Here is a 27832-nt window from a genome sequence, read left to right on the forward strand (position 1 = left end):
CGCTGTCACTGGAGCAAGCAAGCCTCCCTGCTTGCTTCAGTGCATGGCTGCCGGCCGCCATCTTGGCTGACAGTTAATTTGCATAAGGATATGCTGATTAGCCAATGGGAAGGGTAGCGGTCGTACGCTAATTACCATGTTTCTCTTTTATTAGTGTAGATATTTTTTTGTTACTACCCTTTGAATTTAGGGTTCCGAAGATGTTTTCACTTCACATCCCTCCCTCCAGATAGCAATTATTAACTATGGTAGTTAAACTGATGGTAAGAAAAACTACATTGTACTGTTTATTCATATTTGTAGATAGAAACTAAAAGGTCTCATCATTTTTTTACTTGAGTTAATTTTTACGTAAACTATTCGATTCCAGCCTAAAGTTGTCCATATTTTCCAAATGTCAGAGAGATTACATGAATTGACCAATTCACAGAGCTGAAATGTCACTCAGTGTCTAGTTTTTTTTGATTCTTAAGCTCAGGATTCTTTTCAGACTCAAGTTGTTTGTTACTATAGGTGAAATAGTATAGAAATGAATTTTGCTGTATGTGATTAATATGCTTATTTTCTTTTCTAACTTTACAGTTATTCGACAAAGAAGAGAAGCAGATGCTGCATTGTTTTCAGAACTCCACAGAAAACTTCATTCACAGGTATTCACAAGTATTCTGAAAGCCATTCCAGTAATGGTGAGGCTGTGAGAGTGATCTGCAAACATCTGAACATTTTTCTGTGATATCATTAAACTTTCTGTATTGAGTAATGGCTTTTAATTGTGGATGGAGTTTGCTTTTTAAAAGATTTTCAATGCTAGAAGTAAGTTTTAGCTGGATTTAGTGATACATTGCTTATAGAGATGAAAAAAAGCTACATCAGACTTATATACACAATATGTATGTTTTACAGAAGCCTTAAATCTGTTACTGGGAGGAAGCACATTGGTATAGCAGCAAAAGCTTATCTTGTTGATACACTTCATTGTTTATCCAATCCTAATTTGTACTGGTACAGTGGATAATTTAAAAATTGATTTTGAACATTTTGTGATTGGATGTTGATACTTGGACACAGTGGTTTTTCTAACCTATTTTTATAAAAGACTGCCAGCCTATACACCAATAAATTAATTGAATAATAGGGTGAGATTTTTGTGATCCTAGTTTATCTAGCTGTCTCTACTCTTTATGGAGAAGAGAGTTAAATCCAGAGGAGTTTAATATTTTGCTTAACAAATATTAGGGTATTACAGCAATAAAAATCACTGAATTGCACCTAAGGCTGCTCGTAATTAACTCATTATTTTTCAGGTCTTTTATTTATTTGTAAAAATAAGCTTAATTTATTTTGCTGACCACTTTGATTCCTTAATTCAACTTGATTTACCTAGATTCACTGTTTTATGCTTTTTCATCTTTGATAATATTTACTTTGCTGGTAGTAGTTCTTACCTACTTCACTACCTCTCGTTTCCCTTTCCCTGTGCAGTTGCATCTCAGTGTGCAATCCCTCTATCAAACGCTCTTCAGCAGACTGATCCTGACTGTTGAATTACCTATTCTTCTATGTTAAAAAAAAAAGTTGACATCACCTTTAAATATGTTGCTTCCTAATTTTCTATATGCAGTTTTGGGGTTTTTTTGGTACTTTCTCCACTCTCCACCCTGTATACATCTTTGTTTTTCTGAAACAGCTGAGGATCTAACCCAGGACTGTTGCTGCACAGGTAGAACTTCTGCCGTGTTCTTGATGCCTACTAGGCATTTTTATGTAGCCACTCCTTAGGAAATACTCATAGGGGCTTGCAACTTGGCATCCTGGGAACTGAAAGGATCATACTTTAAAGACTTCATACTTCTAGGAGTCCATTCACATCCACCCACATTAAACCTGCTTCTCTTTCCATGTTCTCCCTTTTGATGAATGATAACACCATTCATCGATTGCCAAAGACTAGAAATCTGGATGTCATTTTGACTCTACCTCTTTCCCCAAATTCGATCTGTTCCCAAGTCTTATTGATTGTTTCTCTTATCTGTTCCTATGGAGTCAGGCAGACCTGGGTTTGAATCCTGGCCTAAAGCTTTGTGGTTAAGTTATATAACTTTCACCTCCGCTTCATTTATTTATGGAATGAAGAGAATAAAGCTGTGTCTCAGTGTGGTTGTGATGATTATGGGATATGATGTCTGTAAGGACTTGTCCCAGGAGGCCTCCTTTAAATGACAGCTGCTGATGACTAACTGCCCTCTAACGCTTAAAGGAAACGGGATTGGTAGAAAGAGCCCCAGAGGCTCAGCTTATGGGGTTTGTCACAGTTACCATAGCAGATAGTCAGAGAATCCCAGCTCAGCCTCTAGTCATTTCATCTCCAGATAACTGCCATTTCCTAAGGAGGGCCTCTGTGTCTTGATTTTATCTCCCCTGTAGTCCATTCTCCACGGGACTGTCCATAAGTGGATCCTTCCTGCATGGAATCCTTCAAAGGCTGCCTATTGTCTTCCCTTAAAAATCCGAATTTCTTGGTACAGCATACAAGGCATCCTTTGATCTGATCCTTCATTCAGTTTTCAGTTTCTATTCTCATGTCTGGCTTCAGCCAAATTTATTTCTTTCAGTTCCGTGAAGAAGCCATGCCTATCCCCCTTTTCTACCTTTGCATCACCCATCTTTCTTTTTTTAAAATTTTTATTAAATATATTTGTATTGATTTCAGAGAGGAAGGGAGAGGGAGAGAGAGAGAGAAACATCAATCATGAGAGAGAATCATTGATTGGCTGCCTTCTGCATGCCCCCTAACTGGGATCAAGCCCACAAACTGGACATGTGCCCTTGACCAGAATTGAACCTGGGACTCTTCAGTCCGCAGGCCAGTGGTCTATCCACTGAGCCATTTTGGCTAGGGCTGCATAACCCATCTTTCTGAGAGATTCACGTTTCCTCTGGCACTCCTTTCCTGAGCCTGGAGCACTTGAATGATCCTCCTATGCCGAAATGTAATTTGTCATACTGAAATAATTTGCCCATTGTCAGCTTACCACTGGACTGAGGACTCTGTCAGAACTGGGCCTCTTTCTTCCTGTGCTGTCCCAGCTGGAGATTTTGTTGTTTCTGCAAAGTTCTGTGTAAATCAATTTTTAAAATTAGGCAATAATTTAAATACCCAGGTTGAGCTTATTCTTTAGAGAAACTTTCAAGGAACATTTTATATAATGAAGAACTTGCATAATGTAAGTAACCACACCATAATTTGTTTTGTAAATAAATATATTGATATATTCTAGCCTGTGCATAAAAAAGGTAAGGCTATATGAATAAAGTAGAATGCTCTGGAAATTTGGATGAAACGTATTGAGGGTGTGCTGCTGTTAATGGTTGTGAATCAGGGCAGAGGGATAGGTAATGGAAAATTAATGAAATCTGTCAGATAACCTTACATAGAAACCTAGGAGTTAATTATCCTGACAACTAAGATCTTGAGTTTGGGTATGTGTGATGCCGAGACTTATATCTTGCACTTTTGAATTCTTTAAAAGAATTTTTTTCAACTTACTATGTTTTTAATCCTCGCCTGAGGATATGTTTATTGATTTTAGAGAGGAAGGGGGAGAGAGAAAAAAAGAAAAAACATTGATGTGAGAGAGAAACATCCATCGGTTGCCTCCCATATACATCCCAAATGGGGACTGGAGCTGCAATCTAGGAATATGCCCTGACTGGGAATCGAGCCTACATCCTTTCCATGTACAGGATGACGCTTCAACCAACTGAGCCACACCAGCCAGGGCTAAAATAATTTTTTATAATACTCTATTTTGTGGCCTAAATGGGACATTGATAAGGGTAGGAGCAACACGAATTTTATGATGGCATTTTTCTTATAATTACTATATTTGGAAAGTTGGTTATTATAAGAATTATTTCAGAGGGAAAATATTGTTATTTAGGAATAGGGTAATTTAAAAAACATGTTCTTATTAGGGACTTTGGAGTTAGTTTTCAGGGGATTAAAGGTTCCAAAGATACTACCTCTTGAGAACATTATCTCTAGCCTTCTGATGGATAGTGCTATTTGCAGTGCTTGGAAAATAAACAAATTTAGATTTGATGTTACTATGTGAATTTTAAAATATAATTCTATTTTGGAAATAAGGATAATTTAGAAGAAACGAGGGTAAAACTGGGGAGTAGTACAACATTGTCCTTTTAATGTTTTCTTTCTAAACAGGGAGTTTTGAAAAATAAATGGTCAATTCTCTACCTCTTGCTAAGCCTTAGTGAAGATCCACGCAGGCAGCCAAACAAGGTGAGAAGCTATATTTTACCAGCTCAATACCTTTATAAAGGACACTTTCCATTTGTGGTTGGGACAGTTATGCCAAATTTTTATAGAAATTGGGGTGTTATACTTAAGAAAATAGTATGAGTAAAACAAGCTGGTCTTGTATTTTGGGCAGTCATGGAAGGCTAAGAGATTTTCTTTCTTTCTTTCTTTCTTTATTTATTTTTAAATATATTTTATTGATTTTTTACAGAGAGGAAGGAAGAGAGATAGAGAGTTAGAAACATCGATGAGAGAGAAACATCGATCAGCTGCCTCCTGCACATCTCCTACTGGGGATGTGCCCGCAACCCAGGTACATGCCTTTGACTGGAATCGAACCTGGGACCCTTCAGTCCGCAGGCTGACGCTCTATCCACTGAGCCAAACCGGTTTCGGCTTTTTCCTTTTTTTTTTTAAAGGATAATTTTAATCATTGTTCTGTTTTCTTAAGATGTTTTGCAAAATTGTTATTCAAATATAGCAATGTTCAATTAAAATAGAGCATATACTAGCAGTTTTCAAATTTTTTACTGTGTGACGTTATTAATATTAGCATAGCTGCATAATTCTTTGAGTTAGGAGACCTTTTATAATTTTTTTGTGTTTTTAGATATCATTATGAACATTAATTAGTTATACCAGTGAAAACTTTGTTGTCATACAGGTTCAATTTTTGATCTGTGCAGTGTTTGAAAAAGCAATTTGGCTGCTTCATGTGCCAGCGTGTTTGTTATAATAAAATGCTCTACTACATTCTCTCTCTCTAAAAAAAAAAAAAAAAAATCAATGAAAAAAAATATTATGACTTCCTCTCTCATTGATGTTTCTATCTCTCTATCCCTAGCCCTTTTTCTCTCTCTCACTCAAAAAAAAAAAAAAAAATTAATGAAAAAAATGCTCTACTACAGAAATTTGAGTGCTTAAAAGTTGAAGAGTGTGGATGAAAGAGTCATATTTATATCTAAAGTCTTATTCTGAGTAATGAGCATTCTTTCATTATATAAGATTGCCAAACTTAAAAAATTTGAGTAATGAGAGTTTTAGTTTGCATGGATTCTGAATAAAGTATTTAGTTCTCACATCACATGGGAGTTTTATTGTTCAGAAAACTTCTAAAACGGTATCAGTTCTGGCATATTTCAAAAGTATAACAACTAATTTATTGTCTGATAAGTGCAAAATTCAGTTACAGAAATCTAAAATCTAAACACACATTATCTTTGTTGATTTGGGAAAAGTGTTCTGTAATTTTATATCTCCATATACTTAATACGTTTTAATTTATTTTTCAGGTTTCTAGCTATGCCACGTTATTTGCCCAAGCATTACCAAGAGATGCTCACTCAACTCCGTACTACTATGCCCGGCCTCAGACTCTCCCATTGAACTACCAGGATCGCAGCACCCAGTCAGCACAGAGCTCTGGCAGTATGGGAAGCAGCGGCATCAGCAGTATAAGCATGTATGCCCTAAATGGCCCGACCCCTACACCACAATCTGTTCCAGGGTAAATCAAGTCTACATGATTGATCCCTGAAATAGTAGAAATAGCAAAGTCCTCAGGCTTTTTTTTTTTTTTTTAAATATATTTTACTGATCTTCCACAGAGAGGAAGGGAGAGGGATAGAGAGTCAGAAACATCGATGAGAGAGAAACATCGACCAGCCGCCTCCTGCACATCTCCCACTGGGGATATGCCCGCAACCAAGGTACATGCCCTTGACCGGAATCGAACCTGGGACCTTCCAGTCCGCAGGCCGACGCTCCATCCACTGAGCCAAACCGGTTTCGGCAGTCCTCAGGCTTTTAATCAGGCATTTTGTGTTCACTGAAACTACCTTTAGAAGCTTGTACTACTATGTGTCGGAAATGTTGTAGGCACTGTGTCTGATATGTTTGGTCTTTGGATATTACTCTCCCTAAATACTCAGTTTCAGATGGGAATTCTTTCCACTTCTAATCTTAGTTGACTGTAGATTTTTGGCTAACTCAAGCTATTAATGCAAATGCATATTAGTTCACAAGCATGATGTGCAGAGCCTTGCACTTTGAGGTAACTGATTGACATTTCCCTTGCTACATTTTCATATTTATCTATCAGTGAACATTGTCCCCTTAATTGATGTATGCGATTCTCTTCATTGAGTTATTTTGAATAAATGTAAATTAAAATAAAGCTGTCTCCTCAGATGCGAGATCTTCAAACTAAGAATTATGGCATCTTAAAGTACAAGTGAATTAAGATAAGAAACTACGGAACACACAATACTTTGCAGCTTAACCTGCTGTCACATCTAATTACATTTTGCAGAAATATAGAATTTATGGTTGAGAATACAGCAGATACCAGAATTTCAAAGTGTACTAATGGACTTAGAACTTTGGTTGTTTATTTTTACATACACATTTCAATGTTCATTCCTGGAAGTCGTATTAAAGTAGACTATTATAAAATACCAGAAGAATAGTGACCAAGGATTCACCATCAAATGATGTTTTCCACATGAGCATAATATAATTATAAATCATTGTTGACTTAATAAAATTATGTTCAAGTTATTAGAAAATAGAATGTACCATACACATGGATTGTAAATGGAGTCTAGAGTTCTAGAAAGACAGCATTACACGTTCTATAAGTTTAATCTTAAACTTGTATCCTGGCTAAAAGAGTAGATACTTTCTCATTTTCACCTTAAAATTTGAAATAATTATTGTCATGATATGGAAAAAAAAACTTTGTAGAGAACTTTGAACTGAAGTGGTTTTTTAGAATTTTTCTCTTAAATTTGAACTGTATTCAAAGACATAGTTTTGGTAGTTATTTTCCCCATTGGAAATAGAAAAATGTAAGAGCTGTTTCGGTTTTTGCTTTTCTCTCTTACTTCATCAGTGGATTATAGATGGACCCACCAGTATTTTACCAGTAATAAATCAGCTCTGCCACTTGGAAGAAACAGTGGCGTTGTTGAAATTTTTGTTTTTGCATTTTTAGTCTCAGGAAGTGATAATTTTGTTACAGTTTTCAAAACATATGTCATTGGAAATCAGCTGTCATGTTCTTAGATCTTCAAAGAGCATCTTTGACATAGTCTCCCAATTATTAAAAGTTAACTTTTAGACCTTGGATGTGTTTTTTCCTTAGATTTTGTTTGTACATTTAAACAATTAATTATAAAATAGGTTTTTCTTTTGCTATCGAGCACCATGAAGGCAGGGAGACAAATGAGGTCAGGGAAGAGAGACATAGTCCAAGTTTTATCACTCCTGTGCTCAATAAGTGTTGAGTGAATGAAATGGTGTTAATATTGAAGTTAAGCCCAGCCGGTGTGGCTCAGTAGTTGAACATTGACCTATGAACCAGGAGGTCATGGTTCGATTCCTGGTCAGGGTACATCCCAGGTTGTGGGTTGGATCCCCAGTGTGGGGTGTGCAGGAAGTAGCCGATAAATGATTCTCTCTCACCATTGATGTTTCTATCTCTCTCTCCTTTCCTCTCTGAAATAAAAAAAATATATATTTTTTAAAAATATTGAAGTTAAAATTAGTAATGAATTTCAAAGTGGTTTTAGGGGAGTAGTGTATGTTATATGTTTGTAAAGAAAAGTCAAATAGATTTTGGTTTTTATGGTGGGAAATATGTGTGGAGGTGGCAGTAAGAGCTTGATCCCAAGGAGACTTTGGATTGATCATTGTTGTTATATTTGGATATGGTTAAGTCATTCACCTGTCTCAGATTTATAAGATTATATAATTCAATGTAGTCATATAAGAACACTTTCTGGAAGTGTTTTTGTCTCTTCATTGACTAGCCTGGGTATTTGAAGATATAAAATGCGCTTTTCTTTTTTTTAGACAGTCTCATCAAGCTCCAGGAGTAGGAGACTGTCTTCGACAACAGTTGGGGTCGCGCCTAGCATGGGCTTTAACTGGAAACCAGCCTTCTTTACAAACCACTACCTCAAAAGGTATACCCAACACTGTTTCTCGCAATGTGACAAGGCCAAGGAGAGATTGGGATGCAGGTGGTGAGTAAGGATATATTTTAATGTAGCTTTTTTTTGAACATTTAGAATTTATGCTTCACTTGTTTTAAAATACTGATCATAACTTCTGAGTGGTTTCTGGTTCTCATGATGAAATTCAGAATCATAAATATTGTCTGTGATGCCTTGGGAAGTTTGGTTTTGTCACCCCATGTTACCCTACCTTGTATTCACCAGCGCCATCCACTTTTTGGGTCATTGTCTTAGTGTTTTTCTCTGTCTGGACCTCTCTCCCCTTTCTTGTCACAGTCCCCTTCTCTTTTTATTCTGATTTTCTTCCTGAGAAAGGGGGCTGGATTAAGCCCCCTAGTAAAAGTGACCGCCTTCCACCACAAGTCCAAGTTCCATGAAGGATTGGCATTTCTGTCTTGTTCACTGTGCTAGAAACTAGCATAGTGCCTAGAATGTTGAAGAACCTATTTGAAGATTTATTTGGTGGGTTAATTGAATGCCTCATTGAATTTTAAAGTTCTGTTAGATTCCAAAGAAAGTTTGAATTTCTTACATGAGAACACACAAATAGCGATATTTGGAACATTATTATCCTAAAAAATAGAAGAATGGGTTTTATTGTTGGTTCATAATCTACTGATTCTGAAATTCCTCTAGCTATTTTCTATCCTTGTGTAGGATGGGAGGATGAGCTGTGCCTTTTAGACTTGTGAGGACATTCATACACAGCTTGGCCTGCCCCCGTGTAGCTGCACTTACCAGCCTCTAGCTGTCCTGTGACATGTGACAGGTGTGTGCTCTTGGGTGCAGAAGCTAGTGCCTAGACCAGCGGTTCTGAACCTGTGGGGTCGAATGACCCTGTCACAGGGGTCGCCTAAGACCATCCTGCATATCAGATATTTACATTACGATTCATAACGGTAGCAACATTACAGTTACGAAGTAGCAACGAAAATAATTTTATGGTTGGGTCACAACATGAGGAACTGTATTTAAAGGGCCAGAAGGTTGAGAACCACTGGCCTAAACGGAGTCAGAGTGTCCTTCTCTGCTTCTTTCTTTTTGTTTGCTATGACTCCTGATCCCTAACCAGTGCCTTCAAATCTGTGTTCTATACAAAGCTAAGAGATAAAAGGACTTAAAAAATGTACTTGATTAATCCAAAAGAGCAGGAGAAGTACAAAGGAAGAAAACGGTGGGATAAATAAAAAACATACCAGAATAAGATACATTTAAATGCAAGCATATTGGTAATTACATTAAACTCATGGGGATAGATACTTTCAAAATATTTAAAGGAAAAAGAGACATTTTAAATATAGGGACACAAATAAGTTAAAAGTAAAGGGATGAAAAGAATACCTCTTATAAACACTAACCAGGAAAAAGATGGGTAACTATATTATTAAAGTTGATAGTGGCAGGAGTGTTAGAAAGGACAGGACATTTCATAACAATAAAAGAATCAGTTGTTTAGGAAGAAATAATGCTCCTAAATATATATATTCACCTACTGACAGAGCTTCAGACGCACAAAGAACAACTGAACGAACTGCAAAAAAACAAGACAAATCCATAATTACAGTTGGAAAGTTCAACCTGTCTCTCAGTAATTGATGGAAAAAGTAGATAAAAATGGTCAATAATGATAAGTAAGGGTTGAGCTATACTACTAGCAAATTGATGTAATTGATATTTACAGAATATTTTCCCTACTACTGAAATACAAACCTGTTCTGACTGTGCTTTCTGGGTTCTGAGAGTGCTGATCTCTGACTGTATATTCTGACTGTGCTGCCCTGGTTCTGAGAGTGTTGATCTCTGACTGTATACTCTGATTAAGTTTCTCCTGTCACTGATATAGTGGGTATCTGGGCATTGCTTTTGAGTAACACCTAAATTCTGACTTAGCTTTTGTTCCAAGTTTTCTGGAAATTATAAGTAACTTTTCTGCTGTATTGGGAATGGACCAACATTGGTACACTTGCTGTATAGTAAGCCAGTTTTTCCAAACACCATCTATGAAATAATTATTCATCCCTTTGTGATTGATTTGTGCTGCTCTTTGATTATATATTAAGTTTCCACATGTTGCATTGTCCTTTGAAAAGACTTCTGTATGAGGACTTTGTGATCTCCATATTTTTTTCAGAAAATTCTTGTTTCTAATAACTTCATGCTCTCTTTTCCATTTTAAGCTTGTTTACTTAGTTTTAAATTTTTGTCCTGAATGCAAATATATAATCTGGAACTAATTGTGTCATAAAATTCATTTCATTTTAAAAATGTGTTTTTCAGTAATTGCTCTCTTACAAAAACCATTTTACAGGTACTTCGGAAGTTACCGAGGCAGCCCTTGTCAGAGACATTTTGTACGTATTCCAGGGCATAGATGGCAAAATCATCAAGATGAACAACACTGAGAATTGTTACAAAGCGGAGGGAAAGGTACAGTAACTAAAACCCCTTCTAAAATATTAAAAAAAAAGAGAGATAAATGTGATTAAGACCAAATAGGAGCTATTAATTTGTGAGGTGTTATTGCAGTAATGAGGGCTGGACTTACAGAATTGTGTCCCCCCCCCCCGCAGCTGGTTTGGCTCAGTGGATAGAGCATCGGCCTGCAGACCAAAGGGTCTTGGGTTTGATTCCGGTCAAGGGCACGTATCTTGGTTGCAGGTTCTTCCCCCTCCAGGTCCTTGTTGGGGCATGTGCAGGAGGCAACCAATTGATGTATTTTTCTCATATTGATCTTTCTCTCTGTCTTTCCCTCTCTCTTCCATTCTCCCTAAAAATCAAAGGAAAAATATCCGAGGGTCAGAATTAACAAAAAAACCAAAAAACCAAAAAACAAAATTGTATGTACCAATCAAGTTGCACTATTAAATTCTTGTTTATATTTCCCTGTGCAGTTTGTGACTTATGTAGTCTTGTTACAAGGCCCTTGGTCAGTCTTTCCTATCCTTTTGCATCCTTTCCCTTGCATTTCTTTCTTTCCTTGTTTTCACTGATGCAGTCCCCCAACTTAGCTGATTTCTGTATCTCGTGATGGTGATGTCGGAGGTACCTGAGGGACAGGATATGGCTTGGCATCTCTGCTGCTGGATATTGGCTTCCAGATAAGGTGCCTCAGCTTGCTTTTCCTTCACATTCTAGAATCTGCCTTTTCCACAGCCCCTTCTTGTTGATGGTGTGTTCTTCTTGACTCTCAGCTATTTCACAAGGTGACTGACATCACAGACTGTCCCTGCCATGCTTGGGGACCCTGACCAGCCAGTCACTCCTTGGGGTGATGCTACTCAAGCTTAACATTTACTCAGGAGGTGTTTTACTTCTCTGCCTGTCACTTGATGCTTTTGTTTTTCAGAATCTCATTGTTTTCACTTTAATGATGGTATATTAGTATTTTTAAATTAAATATATCGAAGCCCAAGAATTATATTCAAAGTACAAATGGTTGAGAAAAATAATAATTAAAATTCTAGTGTTAATTTTTAACTTTGGATATTTACTTTTTAGGCAAACCTGAATAAATCTTTGAGGGATACGACAGCCAGACTTGCTGAGCTGGGATGGTTACACAATAAAATCAGAAAGTACACGGACCAGAGGAGTCTAGACCGTTCATTTGGACTTGTAGGTCAGGTATGTTCATTATTACTAGAATGTTTGGGATGCCATTCACTTTGGGAAATGCTTAATCCACTTAAAATCTCATGAAAATAATTCTTAAGAGGGTTCTTTTTAAGTAAAGAAGCTTTGGTAATGTCTACTGTATCAGTCATGATCCATTCAAGAAAATAGAAATCACAGTAGGTATTGACAAAGATAATCAAATGTAGCACATTGTTTCCATAGCTGTTGGAGGACTACAAAAGCAAAAGAATATAAACACTAGTTAAAACAGAGGTAAAACTTGGGAGCAGAGAGAAGGTGTTGGGGTTATCAGAATACAGTATGTTGGAAGAGGGGCTCCCAGCGGACACAGCCCTCTGAGGAGGTCCTGCGGGGACACAGGCCTGTGAACTGAGATACTCCCAGCTGCTGCGTGTGCCCCGGGCAGCACAGTGAGACTGGATTTGGGAATGCTCCAGAAGCTAGAGGGAAACCAGCTGCTGCTGCTGACCTGAATGGTCACAGCTGGAGCAGTGTCTAACTGGTCCTCTGGATCCTGACAGGAGGCAGCCAACTCCTTTAATGGTTAAGCAGCATAGGATTTTGCCCTCAAATTGATTCTTGAGCAGTAATTATTTCTAATGAAGTCTCAAAAAATTATTGAGGGGGAGAGAGAGCTGAAGTAAACTGCAGGACAGCACAGCACAACACAGCAACGTGGCTGGTGATTAGGAGCGTGGCTTTAAAGTGAGACTGCCCAGGGGTCACGATGGCTTCACCGTTTAATAGTTATGTCATTTGGCACAAGTTACCTCCCCTTGGCCTTAATTTTTGTGTATGTAGAAGGGAGATGATGATAATAGGTAAAATGAAGATAATCTCCAAGGTAGTTAGTATTAGGAGACAGTGCCTAGAAAGCTGTTTTCCCGAGCCTAGCACTGCTGTTAATACCATTCACCAGTGTAGAGAATTGGCTAGATGGGTCAGGGACCCTTCCCTCTCATTGTAACACAGATAGGAAGTAGCAAGGCCTTCAGGACTCCTCCTGAAGGTTTTAATGATAAATGGAATTTGCAAGCCAGTTGAGCTCATTGGCCATCCCTCCCAGCTGCATGCTTTGATTTCTGTGAGTTGTTGCACTCTTTTCAAAAGGGACCATTTTATCATATCTTTGTATCATTCTCTCATGAATGCAAATTCCACTGATATAGCCTAGTCAACTTATTAGATATGAAATAAAACAAACCCACAATGAATACAGGAAAGTTAAATAACTATTACATAGATGTTCTATTAAGTAAATTGCTAATCACTACAGTAATGTCATATAGTATTTTATATTGCTGGATTTAAAAGCCTTTTCTCTCATATTTACTTTTAATAACAGACCTCTAAAATTAGTAGGGCAAATGTAATTGTCCCCATTTTGCAGATATAAAAGTTGAATTTCAGAAAGTTTAATTGAGTTGTCCATGTTGTCTTGACTAGTAGAGGCAGATATGGGATCAGAATATGACATGTCATTTCTACTCTGTAGTTCTTTGCATTCCACTCTCAATTTCTGTACTGCCTTGGTACTGAAGAAGTAGTGGTTTAGCTTATTAGAAGAATCATTGAGTGCTCTTTTGGAGTGGTCATTTGTTGCAGTTAGCATGGGTAGTACTAATTTGTGCCTGTTGGTCCAGAGTAATTATTATTAGTCCCCTTTTACTCTCAGAAGTGTCCTGGCTCTAGACACTCTAAATAGAACAAATTTTATTTTTAAAGTAAGATATTGATTCCTAAGTATGAATCTTATATTTGCTCTATAATAAACCAAGATGAGAAAAACTTCAGTTAAATCAAAACCTTTCATGTTGAATACACAAGGTTCTGAAATGCTCAGATTGTAATTCTGTTATTTTGGTGGGAGAGTACTTATATGCTGACTTGTATACTCCTCTGTATATTTATGTTCTACATGATGAATTATGATTTATTTCTACTGATCAGCAGTTTGGTTTTTTACTTTTATGTGTTTGTGCACATGTCTTTCTGTCTTAGACACTGGGGTGGGGTTTTTGGAAAAAGCGAGGTTATGCCTGAAAAGATTCCATGTTGTTTTATCTGTAAATATTACTTAGTTGACTATTGAAGTATTCCTTTGAGTCTGCAAAATTTGTATATAAAATTTTGTAAAATTTTTACAGTTTATAAGGAAGGAAATGTTTATATTAGATAAAAATCCACAAAAAATACAGTAAAAATAAACTTAATAGATGACTGATTATGTATTGCCTTAAAATAAGTAGAAAAGTATAGAGAGTGATACAGTGGGGCCTTGACTTACGAGTGTCCCGACTAACGAGTTTTTCGAGATACGAGCCGTCTCTTGGCCGATTTTTTGCTTTGAGTTGCGAGCTAAAATTCGGGTTACGAGCCAGCTTCAGATACCCCACCGCTAGTTGGCGCAGCGAACGTCACAGTGAACGCCACAACATCAGCCCAGCATCACATGTCTCACTCGTTCACTTTAAGATTTGACATACGAGTAATATGAGTTACGAGCTCCGTCACGGAACAAATTAGCCAACGCTCTATCCACTGAGCCAAACCGGCCAGGGCGAGAAAACAGGTTTTATCCTTTGCAAGTTCTGTTCTAGGCTGTCTCGGAAACCAGAGCTTCCCATTGAGTATCCCTGGGTTTACATCCCACAGTTCATTCCAGAAAGTTCTTGTCACAGGGCTATGTGAAGGTCCTCCTTACAGCTTCTGATTTGAAACCTTTTTAGCATTTAAGATTGGAGAGATACAAAAACATTTTTAGTAATATGAATGAGAAAAATGAGCAGTGCAAACCAAAAAACACTGGGTGAGAATTGGCATAAAGTTGGCAATTAAAAAAATTTTTCCAATTAAGAGCATAAAAAAATTACATTTTAATGCTATAAATTTAGAAGGGGCATAATTTAAAAATAAAGAGTCATTGTCTAAAGTGAATATACTTTTAGCTTTATGAAAAGCATACTTTGTTGTTTTTATTTCTTTTCTCTTCTGTAAAGTTCATGCTAAGGGACAACACTTCCCTATCATTATTTAAATATTTAAATATACTATATATTGTGGAGGTTAAACCTGCCAAAAGACCATTGATAGAAAGAGAATATAAGGCATGCAGAACACCTGAACTTTGTCTTAAAGCAAGGTTCTCAACCTTGGCTGCACATTAGAATCACCTGGGAATCTTTTTAAAATCCTGATTTCTGGGCCTCATCCTCCGGAAATTCTGTTTCTTTATTACTAATGTTGTGGCCCCACCCCATAACAAAGAAACAGAATTTCTGGAGGATGAGGCCCAGAAATCAGGATTTAAAAAAGATTCCCAGGTGATTCTAATGTGCAGCCAAGGTTGAGAACCACTGTCTTAAAGCATTGTGCTTGTGCAGTTCAAATGAGTTGATGTATGATGACTGTGTTGTGTGTAAAGATTATGTCGTGCTTTAATTATACTTACCCCTTTCTGCACAGAGCTTTTGTGCTGCCTTGCACCAAGAACTCAAAGAATACTACCGATTACTCTCAGTTTTACACTCCCAGGTAAATACCTTATTTTTACTTGAATTTCTTCATGATTTGAAGTGTTACAAAATGATAGTTACATAGAACTTTAAAGTTTTTCACATATTATTTTTATAAGATAAAAATCTGTTTGTTAATACTGTTTGTAAGGTCTGGATATCTATAAAGTTTCACTGTTTTCCTAGAGGCAGTTAATTGCTAATTTTAGGGTCCTGTCTACCATTTAAACAAATCACTTGTAGTTTGAAGGAACTATTGTTCTTTCAGAGGGAAACTTTTGCTTCGTTTTTATGAGAATAATCCTCTCTCCATATTTACTTTACCTGGATTAAGAAATGGTTGACATATTTAGTGACCTGTACTTACACATTATATCTTTATTGTTTTTTAGCTACAGTTAGAGGATGATCAGGGTGTGAATTTGGGCCTTGAAAGTAGCTTGACACTCCGTCGCCTCCTGGTTTGGACATATGATCCCAAGATAAGGCTGAAGACTCTTGCGGCCCTGGTGGACCATTGCCAAGGTTGTTTTGCATCTGATGGACCTGCTTCATCTCAAAGCAGGATTTAGGGAATGTCATCTGGGTTTATTTTTGTGCCTGTTCTTTTGTATCCGTTTTATAGCTGTTTATCTATATTCCTCTTTTACTTGACTCTTAGCCAGAAGGCTTTTCTAGAGTTTCATTCCTCCTGAGATTATGTAGGAATGTTTAGCTATATGTTACAAGTTCCCATGTTTGTATGTCTGGCTTAGTTCTCTCCTAGACTCTCGGTCTATGTTTCTAGTTGCCTTCTGAACCTTTTTTCTTATTGTTTGTACTACTAAAAATCTCTCTTTTTTTTTTTTCTCATTTGTAACATTGGGGCACTAATAGTCTGTACCTCTTGAGATTATTACGACTATGAGATGTGAGATGCCAGTCATCTGCTCGCAGCTCATGGCTCAGTGTTCGATGCTGTTCTCCTATTGGATGATTCATAAAGGCCATAACTTCAGCATGTCTAAATCCAAGTTCATCATACCATCTGTGCCCTGCCTCCTCCACCTTTATACTCCTCCCAGCCCCCTCTCCCCCATCTGTTTCAATATCCAGTTAGCCACTAACATCCTGATACCTCTAACTCCTTCATAGGTCTCAAGTCGCTGCCTCTCCCAAATCAGTGTCCTCAAACAGGATTATGTTTGAATCCTGCTCTTTATTCTCTCTGTGCTATTGTAATAACCTGCTCACTGACTCTGTCCTCAGTCTCACCCACCTCCATTTTTGTGCATGCATGAAGAATCTTATTAAAATCAGATCACCTTAGTCCTTCTCTTAAAATCTTTCAACAGTCTAATAAATTCCTGAATTCTTTTTTTTTAAATTTTTTTATTGCTTAAAGTATTACAAAGGGAGCTGAATTCTTAACATAAGAAATTCTTCACGTGCTTATATTTTTGGACTTGATTTTTGCCACTCTCAATTCATTATACTGAGCTATGCCCCCAGGATACAGGGGACTGTAATCTCAATGTAGTGTAGTGTTTTTAGGAAGTTGAGATTAGCATATTATATCACAAGAGAAAAGAAAGAAAATAGAAAATATTATAGTGTAAGTATTGTTTTGTAAACATATATATTATTTGTATACTGGATTGCAATATAAAGTGTGAATCTTAATGTGTTTCTCAGTCAAAAAAGTTGAAAAATCATGTTCTGAATCATATAATAAGTCAAGTTTTTACTACTAAAAAACTCTGTAGGGATCATGGAGAGATGAATGACTTGCTCTGACCCATGTAAAGCCAGGGGGAGACTTTTGCTCTCTTGGCTCTTGATCCATGACATGTTTATTGCTGCTTCTATGTCCAAAGTGGTATCAAGAAAACAAACATACTTTATCTTCATTACTTGATCATTTTGGTTAGCGTTAAGTTACTGGTTTCTACTGTGAGTCTAAATTTGGGTGTTTTTCATGTATTCCCCCTCAGGAAGGAAAGGAGGTGAGCTGGCCTCAGCTGTCCATGCTTACACGAAAACGGGAGATCCATACATGAGGTCCCTGGTGCAGCACATTCTCAGCTTAGTGTCTCATCCTGTCCTGAGCTTCCTTTACCGTTGGATATACGACGGGGAGCTCGAGGACACCTACCATGAAGTAAGAAATGCTACTCGATTGTCAGACTTGGATTTATGAAGCATGAGCACCCAATTACTGTTTTTCCCCTTGTGATTACTGTTTTCCCTTAACGGTAATGCTACCACACTTTATTCGAATGCCGTGGATATTTTGTACAGTGCTTTGAAAGCCAATTATCTCGTTTTTTGGCAGAACTGTATTTGGTTAATGGAAAATTGTTATCCCATTTTTAATAGTGGGAAACTCAGCAAGGTTAAATCACTTATTCAAATTTACAAGCAATATCAAGTTTACAGCAAAGTTAGGACTAGGTCTCCTGAGTCTTAGTCCAGTTTTCCTTGCAACACAGTATTATATGTTCTGTTGCTTTGCATGATTACATGAAACTAAACTAACTATGGTGCTAACAATTTTAATGAAACAAGTTACTTGTATACGTACCCATAGTACAGTTAGTTCTGCTATAATGCAATGTGTGTTCCTAAAACAGTCACCATGCTAAAATCACAGAGTAAAAACCATAGAACTTTTGACAAAAGGTAGAATGAAGGGGGGCATCACACTAAAAATTCTTATCAGTGATGTTAAATAAAAAAGTGTATAAGAACTTCATTGAAGTTGTAGCACAGTTTTAAACACATATTAAATTGTTGAATAATATATAAATTCTAGAATAAATGTGGTATTTACCTTGAAATAGCCCTAATGTTGGCTTGTGGACATGGGCCAAAGGAGGCTTGTCTGAAGTGGAACAGAAAGTTGTGGTTGCTGACACGCATGATGATGGATTAAGGCAGCTGGTGGTTTGAGATGTGTCGCTGTGTGCAATTTGTGGATTCCTGTGTGGCTGGGTTACTATTTTCACCTAGTTTCTCATGGAAGAAATTGCACTTAAAATAATCATGAAATTTGTGTTAACACTCAAAATTTCCTAATGATCAATTATGCCATAATAAGTGTTAAAAACATGCACAATAGCAGAACCAACCGTATGTGGTATTATTTTGTGGGTGCTTTTGGAACACATAAGGGTTTCTCTATGTGCATATGTATTGTGCAAATCACTCAGTATGTCTTGTGGCTCTTTCCATGGCAGTATTACAGTTGTACTTTATTACTGCATGTTATTTCACTGTATGGACTTATATTTTATTTAGCAGCTCTCCTATTGATGGAGATTGTGTTCTTTGTAGTTTTATACCTTATGAATATTATTAAAATCAACCTCCTTACATGTGCCTCTCTGTGCATATTTGTGAGTTTCTCTAAGGTAAGTATTAGGAGATGGGATTGCTGGGTGTGGGGAATTCATACTTTAAATTTTGATTTTGCCATTTGAGCTCTGGAGTGGCTCAACCAGTTTTCCTGACAGTGGTCAGTTTTCTGCTAAGGTTCTTGTTCCTCCATCTTCATTAGCATTTCATATTACCTAACTTTAACAAAAGTGTTTTTAACCTTAAGTATGAGATGTAGCATCTCCAATGGTATTTATTTACATTTTACTGGTTACTAGTGAGATTGACCAGTTTATCATGTTTTTTCATTTCCTCTACTAATTGCTATTTATATTCTTGCCCAGTTTTCCTGTGGATTTGTCTGTCTTTTTAGAGTTGAGTCATGGAATAATTCTATACATTTGGGTAACTTATTTGTAGTGGTACTTTTTTCCTTTAATTATTTTTCTTTTAACTTTATTTTCACATTATTCAGATTGAGAGAAGAGTTGTTAGATAGTACAAAGAATCATAGTCTTGACTAAAACTCCCTGAATGTTTTGCCACATTTTATCATATAGTAAATTCCCATATACACCTGAATCTGCTTCTGGACTGTTTTTATATTGTTGGCAATTTGTCAGTATTATTTAAATAACTATAGTTTTATGGTTTCATATCTGATAGGAACAGTTTGTTCTTTTTATAGCTTTCCTGTCTGTTTTTGCACATTTCTACTTAGATATGAATTTAGAATCAGCTTGTCAATTCTGCCAAATTAAAAATATATAGGGATTACACATTGATTTATAGATTAATAAGAAATATTTTCATGCTTTCCGTGTTCTTTTTGTTATATTTTTTAACTATATTAATGAGCTATATTTTTAAACTATGAATTGAAAACTTTGAAAGGTCTGATATATATGTTTTCATTTGACTAATGATTACCTTTCAGTTTTTCAGAACTTTCTTTAACCTATATTTTTCTAAATGCTAATGTTAAGAATAAAAATCTGTTCCTACTTTTAAGGTAAGTTATTTTGTGTTGCCTCAGATTCTTTTCTGCCATGCAATTAATTTCTATAGCTTTTGCCGTGTTGTATTATTTTCAACATTTTTATATTCAATTTGTAAAAATTTCCTCTCTTTTAAGGTTTTAATTTATTTTACTTTGCTTTTAGATTTGTATCACTCAGACTTACATGTTTTATGTTTAACTGGTGTTATTCCTTACCACTAAGCTCAATTATAATTTCCTTTATTGAGATCTACATACAGAGGAGTACACAAATCATAAGAGTAAAGCTTGATATCTTACTACAAAATGAGCTACCATCCAGATCAGGATAGTATCTTATCAGCACCCTCATTGTATGTTCTCCTTCCCATCGCCACCCACTCACTGCCCCTTTCCTTATTCCGAAAGGTAAACACTTTCCTCACTTCTAATAGCATAGTTTTGTCTTATGTTAAATTTTACATAAGTGGAGTCAGATTTTGTATATGCTAAAGTACATTTTACATGCCACCTGAAGGGAAGCATCTTTGTATTCATAGTTAAGTATGAATCTTGAAGTTTAAATTTCTGGAAAGTGCTATATAATTGTTTTTTAATTAGAACTTTAAATCAGACAAATATTCAAGGTGAAATGGAGACTTTAATTCTTGTGCAGTTCATTTTTTATCACTTTTGTGATAAGGAAACTTTTAGGTAATGCTTTCATTTTGATAAGTTAAACATCATTTTCGATTAATTTGAGGTCTGTTATTCTGTAATTACAGGATGAGGTGAATTTTGGAAGCTGTTTTTACAATGCGTATATTACTAGTTTTAGTTTTGAGGCTTATCTGTTTATCACCCATTAAAATTATACCTATATAATTAAAAAATAATCTTTTAAGGCAGCCTTCTAAAATTAAATTGTTAAAGGATGAACATTTTTTATTTAATAAAAAATATATTCTAATCCCTCCCTCATCCAGTAATTAATATGTTACTTATAATATGAATTTGTTTACTGCTATGAACTTCTTAAATAGCTGCTGATCAGTTAACTTGATGAACCTGGTTTTCCTCAGAGGTTGGCTTGGGAATTGTCTGAGATATATAGTGCTACCAATTAAAACAAAAATTAAAGCCACAACTGGCTTATTATCTTTTTAAAGTTCAGTGCCTAATTTCTACTTTTGTCTTTTTTCTTGAGAATAATTTAATTCGTATTGTCTAGCAACCAGATTTTTAAAGTAGTCCTTAATTATATTACTAATTTGTTATAGACATCTGTGTTTTTAAAAGAGTTTTAAAAGTACCACCAGTTTTTTATTGATTGTCTGCCTTGTGTGTTATTCAGCCTTACTTATTTATTTTATTGATAGTAATTATAGGACTTGAGTTGATGTAAAATGTAGAGAATTGGACACAAACTTCCAAAATTGATTTTCTTTTGGACTTTTTCTTTACTATTTCTGAACATTGGTTCACTGAGGTAAAACAAACTTTTAAAGACTAGTATAGCTTAAATTTGGTGTACTTTTTTTTTTTTAAGAAGTCTTGTTTCATAGAACATGTATAAGGCAAAGTTCCAGGTTTTATTTATTTAAAGATAAAATACAAAATAAGTACTTATGACTGTTGAATACAATATTAGCATTAGTAGCTCAAATGATCAATCACTTAACAAACTTATCTCAGCTTGCCTCATTGGTAAAGTTATTTATTTTTAGATGTCTTTATTTAACTATAGACTTCCGGAAATGTTGCAAGAATTATAAAAAACATTCCCAGGTACCCTTTCCTCAGATTACCCTAATGCTAACATTTTACTGCAATAAATTTATCTTTTTAAAAAGATTCTATATTTAGTGGTATTCATACCTAGGATCTGAGTTTAAATGGGACTTTAGGCCGAAACCGGTTTGGCTCAGTGGACAGAGCATCGGCCTGCGGACTGAAAGGTCCCAGGTTCGATTCGGTCAAGGGCATGTACCTGGGTTGCGGGCACATCCCCAGTAGGAGATGTGCAGGAGGCAGCTGATCGATGTTTCTCTCTCATCGATGTTTCTAACTCTCTATCTCTCTCCCTTCCTCTCTGTAAAAAATCAATAAACTATATTAAAAAAAATAAATGGGACTTTAGGAAATTAAAGATTTGTAAATTTTTATTTTTTTAAATATATTTTTATTGATTTCAGGGGGAAGGGAGAGGGAGAGAGAGATAGAAACATCAATGATGATAGAGAATCATTGATCAGCTGCTTCCTGCACACCCTCTACTGGGGATCAAGCTCGCAACCTGGGCATGTGCCCTTGACTGGAATCGAACCTGGGACCCCTTAGTCCACAGGCTGATGCTCTAAATAATGAGCCAAACCTAAAAGCTAGAGCTAAAGATTTGTAAATTTTTAATTTGCTAGTATCATACCTCAGATGTTACTGTTTACTAGTTTTGCTTGTGGGATTTAAAAAAATTCATTGTGATTGATAGAGCTAAAGTTAATCCTTCCTGACAATATATTTTATGTTCTTTGTGATGGGCTTGCATTGTTTAGTTCTGCTATGCCATTGGCTTTATCACTTAACAGTGTCTTGTTATAACTCATCTGCTTTATTTCTGTGGGGTAGAGCTTAAGAGCTCAGGTTCTGGAATCATATAACTTGGGTTTGACTTTCACCTTCAGTTTCTAATGGCTCTGTATCCTGGGTGAGTAATTTAGCTTCTCTTGGCTTTACCTTCTGCATTTTTATATGTGCAGAATAGTAGTGCCTATTTCATGGGATTTGGTGTGTGTGTGAGGATTCAGTCAGGCAAATAGTAAGCATGCAATGTGTTATCTGCTGATAATATAAGAAAAACATTGCATACAATTTGAATATCCAGTAGCCCTAAGATGTCGGTGGCCTTTCTTTTATTTTCATTGTTCTCTGTGTGTTTTCTCTTGAACCCTAAATTTATAAATATTCATTTAAGTCTCTTTAATTTATTCTGGGTTCTCTTTAATTTATTTTAAATCATATGTTTACCATAATAATTTGGTAGTTTAGACAATTGTATTCTGTGTTTGATCCTTAAGTAATTAAAATTTGGGAATTATTTTTTTCTTTAGTTTCTACATGGGCTAATTTTTTCTTAATTTGCACAGTGAGTTATAACTTGGTTGTAAAATCAGTTTTCTTCAAGTGTATGTATAGTTAACTCTAAACTGGTATACATGAGCTTTATAACAACCCATTTAATAGTAGTTTATTTAATATTTGCATAAAATTGCTACTTTCTAGAACAAAGAAAGCACAAAATATGAATAAGCAGATAGTAAAAAAGGAACCAAATAGAAATTTTAGAGTTGAAAAGTACAATAACTGAAATGAAAAAAATTATTCATGGGGCTCAACAGCAGGATTCGTGGGATTCAAACAGAAAGGTGAAAATAAGCAATTTGAAAATAGATCAATTAAGATTATCCAGTCTGTGGAACAGAAAAAAAGGGTGGGGAGATGAAAAGAGCCTAGGAAAACTCCTGTGTTACTGAAATTTGATGAAAAACATTAATCTCTACATTCAGGGGGCTCAACAAACTCAAAGTAGGATAAACTAAAAAAGATTCACAGTCCCAGGTTCGATTCCAGTTAAGGGCACATGCCAGGGTTGTGGGCTTAGTCCCCTAGTAGGGGGTGTGCAGGAGGCAGCCGATCAATGATTCTCTCTCATCATTGATGTTTCTATCTCTCTCTCTCTCTCCCTTCTTCTCTGAAATCAATAAAAATATATTTAAAATAAAATAAAATAAAATAAAAAAGATCCACAGTAAGACACCTTATAGGCAAACTAGGAAGACAAAGACAAAGAGAAAAATCTTGAAAAACCTCAAGTGAGGAAAACTCATCATATAGAAAGGATCCTCTATTATATTTAACAGCTGGTTTCTCGTAGAATCCACAGGCTAGAAGGCAGTAGTATGATATATTCAAAATGCTGAGAGAAAAAGGCTGTTATTTAGGAATTTTGTAGTCTACAAAAACTCTCTTTCAAAAATGGTAAAGGAGATATGAAGATATTTCCAGGTAAATAAAACCTGAGAGAATTTCTAGGAATTAGCTCTCAAATGAAGAAATAGAAATTGTGAATAGATCTATATAACAAGTAAAGAGATTGAGCCAATAATCTAAAAAAACTTTGCAATAAAGAAGAGCCCAGAATCAGATGGCTTCTCTAGTGAATTCTACTAAATATCTAAAGACCTAACATTAATCCTTCTCAAACTCTTCCGCAAAATAGACGTAAAAGCCAATAAAATACTAAGCATAAATTTAACCAAGGAAGTATAAGACTTGTATGCTGAAAACTACAAAACATCATTGAAAGAAATGAAAGAAGACCTAAATAAATGGGAAAACTTTGACTTCATTACTTTTGATTTAATGTAATCTGTGAAAATTCCAATGGCCTTTATTGCAGAAATGGAAAAGCTGATTGTCAAATTGGCATGGAAGGTCACAGAGCCCCAAATAGCCAAAATACTCTTGAAAAAAAAAAGAACAAAGTTGAAGGACTCACACTTTCTGGTTTCAAACATTAATAATGCAAACTAATCAAATCAAAACAATATGGTACTGGCATAACTAAATTCTGGTAGATCGAGTAGAATTGAGTCTAGAAATAAACTCATTCATTTTTGTGGACTTGGTTTTTAATAAATGTCCAAGATCACTCAATGGAGAAAGAATTCTTTTCAACAAATGGTGCTGGGACAACTGGATATCCACATTAAAAGAATGAATTAGGACTTCAATTGCATTCCACATATAAAAATTAACTCAAAATCGATCACACATCTAAAGCTATAAAACTTTTAGAAATAAATATATATATAAATCTTTGTGACTGGATTAGGCAATAGTTTTTTAAATATGTCACCAAAAACATGAGCAACAAAAGAAAATAATAAATTTTATAATTAAAAATGTATGTACATCCAAGTACATGATTGAGAAAGTACAAAGAACCCACAGAATAGGAGGAAATATTTACAAATCATATATCTGATAAAGGCCTTGTATCCAGAATATGTAAAGAACTATTATTACTTGACAACAAAAAGATAACCCAATTAAAAAATAGGCAAAGTACTTACAGATATTTTTCCAAAGAAGATAGACAAGTGGCCACTAAACACTGGAAAAAATTCTGATCATTATTAGTCCTCAGGGAAATGTAAATCAAAAACTACAGTTAGATACCACATCACACTCACTGGGATGGTATTAGAAATATAAAGCAAAATAATTGTCCATGAGGATTTGGAGAAATTTAAATACTCATACATTGCTGGGGGGAATATAAAATGGTATAGTCACTGAAGAAAACATTTTGGCAGTTTTCAAAAAGGTAAATAAATGAAAACATACATTCATATAAAAACTTATGCATGAATATTCACAGTATTATTTATAGTAGTCAGGAAGTAGAAACAATACCAGTACTCGTCAATTGATAAATGAGTAAGCAAAATGTATATCTATACAGTGCAATATTCTTCAGCCTCAAAAAGGGATGAAATTTCAATATGTTCTGCAACATGGATGAATCCTGAAAATATTAGGCTAAGTTAAATAAGCCTGGTCACCTTGTATAATTTCATTGATAGGAAATGTGCAGAACAGGCAGATTCTTAGAGACAAAGTAGATTGTGTTGTCTGGGTTGTAGGGGAGACGGGTAGGGGAAATCACAGCCTAATGAATATGGAGTTTCTCTTTGGGTGGTGAAAATGTTCTGGAATTAGTGGTTGCACAAGCATATTGTGAATAATACTAAAAAGTATTGAATTAACACACTTTAAAATGGTGGCCTTTATATTATGTGAAGGGGTGCTAGCTACATCTGGCTCCTAAGATTTAACTTTCTGGTTCATTTGCTTAGTCTTCTGCCTCATTGCTGGTTAAAGGAGTTCCTTGCTATCCACCACGTAGTCTCTGTGCCTAAGTAGAGCTCAGTGGTTCTGAATCTGCATGTCCCTTTGACCCACACTTGGGAACCTCGTAGGGAGTTTAAGAATTTCCAAATCTCCATGGTGTTTGTGATATGTTGCAATGCTTGACCTGGTATGCCCACCTTCTGATCCCCTGCAGCACCAGCCAGACTTGAGTGGGACATCCGCAGAATTTGCCCCAGAGATTGGGGGTTACAAAAGGGAGAGGAATTCAAAGTTCCTCCTTATTCCACAGCAGCAGTCATTTATAGAAACTTTTCTTGGGAGTTTTTCTGTGAGGAAAAAAAAAAATGTTTGTAGTCAATTAAGAATAGGAAACAGTGCATACTAGAGAAATTCTATAGTAAAGAACTTTTATCTAGTGTTTCTAAACTTAATATTAAATTAGTAACATAGTAATGGATGTGTGTTTTTTAAAAAAATGTATTTTTGTTGATTTCAGAGAGGAAGGGAGAGGGAGAGAGAGAAACATCAGTGATGAGAGAGAATCATTGATCAGCTGCCTCCTGCATGCCCCCAAGTCCGCAGGCCTACACTCTATTCATTGAGCCAAACCAGCTAGGACTGGATGTGTGTTTTTATTAACATTCAATGAGAATGCTTAGTGGCTATTTTAAGGTATGTGCAACGACTTAACATGCAATGTGGAAATACATGTTTTCTATTGGTGACAGTCACAGGAACTGTTGCTTGTCATTTGAAGGAAAAGCCAAATTTCAGATAGAGGATAGTGCAAAACAAATAAGGTGTAATAAACTTCCTAGTCACAGACCTCTCTGCATTCTGTGTTTTTGGACTCCCAAGTCCAGAAACCCTTAGAACAAAACTTAAATGATATCTTGAACTGGCCTTGACACCATGGAATGGAGCTAGCTTTTTTTTTTTTTTTTTAAATATATATATTTTTATTGATTTCAGAGAGGAAGGGAGAGGGAGAGATATATAGAAACATCAGTGGTGAGAGAGAATCATTAATTGGCTGCCTCCTGCACGCCACCTACTGGGGATCAAACCCGCAACCCAGGCATGTACCCTTGACTGGAATCGAACCTGGGACCCTTCAGACTGCAGGCCAACACTCTATTTACTGAGCCAAACTGGTTAGGGTGAACGGAGCTAGTTTTCTGCAGAATTATCACAGGGATGAATATGAACATCCATCTCTAGGTTTCCTGCCCTGGAACTGGTGGAATGCCAGTCACATGTGGGTCTGGGAACCATCTCTGCCCTTGTCTGTTTTTGTTGGGTTTCTTAGACCTTCTTTCTCTGTGGCCCAGCTGTGCACTCCTCAGTAACTTTCCTGCGTTAGGCTCTCTATGATGGCTATTCAGAGTTCACTTTAGGTGTAAGTAGCTTTGTTGCTGTTGTCCTGGGAAGCTCTTTCAAATGCCCAAGGTTACCTGTTTCCAGGAAAGGCTTTCTCTTCCCTTCCTGCTGCTGAGTGATGCTCTGTGTCCTGCCTTAACTGCTTCTGGGTTTGGCTGATTTGCAACCCAAGGATGAGTTTTTGCTCTTTTTACCTGAAATAAAAACTTCCAGGTGGCCTCTGAGCATTGCTCTTTCTGGTTTGGCATCATTAAAATTGGCCTCTCGGTCCACTAGTTAGGATTTTACTTTTAATTGTTAAAAATATATGATTCCCTAGCCCAGTGGAACAGGGACGGGTGTCCAACTTTTATTTATTTATTTTTTATAAAAGGCAAAAATAGAAGGCTATAATAATTTACAGATGTCCTGAATGATTAGTGTAGAAAGTACTTTCAGCATTTGGGGAGAGGTTTCTATTTGGCTTTTTAAGGGTAGCACTGTAGAAGAAAACCAGTTTTTTTTGTTTTTGTTAGGCTTTTTAGTAGCTTATCTGGATTCTCTCCATGATAATATGAGTGAGGTAAATAAATATGCCAATATGTTCAAGGTAAAAACAAGATAGTTAGTGTTTATTATTATTATTACTAGAGGCCCGGTGCACAAAAATTTGTGCACTCGGGGGAGAAGGGGGGGTCCCTCAGCCCGGCCTGTG

The 27832-nt window shown here is 36.1% G+C and overlaps 1 protein-coding gene across 3 annotated transcripts in view; it reads left to right on the forward strand.

Moving 5' to 3' along the window:
• Nucleotides 1-27832, forward strand: part of TUBGCP3 (tubulin, gamma complex associated protein 3) — an 87536-nt gene that overhangs the window by 20274 nt on the left and 39430 nt on the right. For 2 of the 3 annotated variants that reach the window (XM_005884450.2, XM_005884448.2), the window contains exons 3-11: nucleotides 583-650; nucleotides 4223-4300; nucleotides 5611-5825; nucleotides 8174-8346; nucleotides 10646-10764; nucleotides 11836-11961; nucleotides 15439-15507; nucleotides 15881-16013; nucleotides 17462-17628. In XM_005884450.2, the coding sequence (XP_005884512.1) occupies nucleotides 583-650; nucleotides 4223-4300; nucleotides 5611-5825; nucleotides 8174-8346; nucleotides 10646-10764; nucleotides 11836-11961; nucleotides 15439-15507; nucleotides 15881-16013; nucleotides 17462-17628 (1148 nt within the window). The remainder of the gene's footprint in view (nucleotides 1-582; nucleotides 651-4222; nucleotides 4301-5610; nucleotides 5826-8173; nucleotides 8347-10645; nucleotides 10765-11835; nucleotides 11962-15438; nucleotides 15508-15880; nucleotides 16014-17461; nucleotides 17629-27832) is intronic. The other variant, XM_005884449.2, reaches the window with a different exon arrangement.

Source organism: Myotis brandtii, unplaced genomic scaffold (assembly GCF_000412655.1).
Source record: "Myotis brandtii unplaced genomic scaffold, ASM41265v1 scaffold83, whole genome shotgun sequence".
Classification (NCBI taxonomy): domain Eukaryota; kingdom Metazoa; phylum Chordata; class Mammalia; order Chiroptera; family Vespertilionidae; genus Myotis; species Myotis brandtii.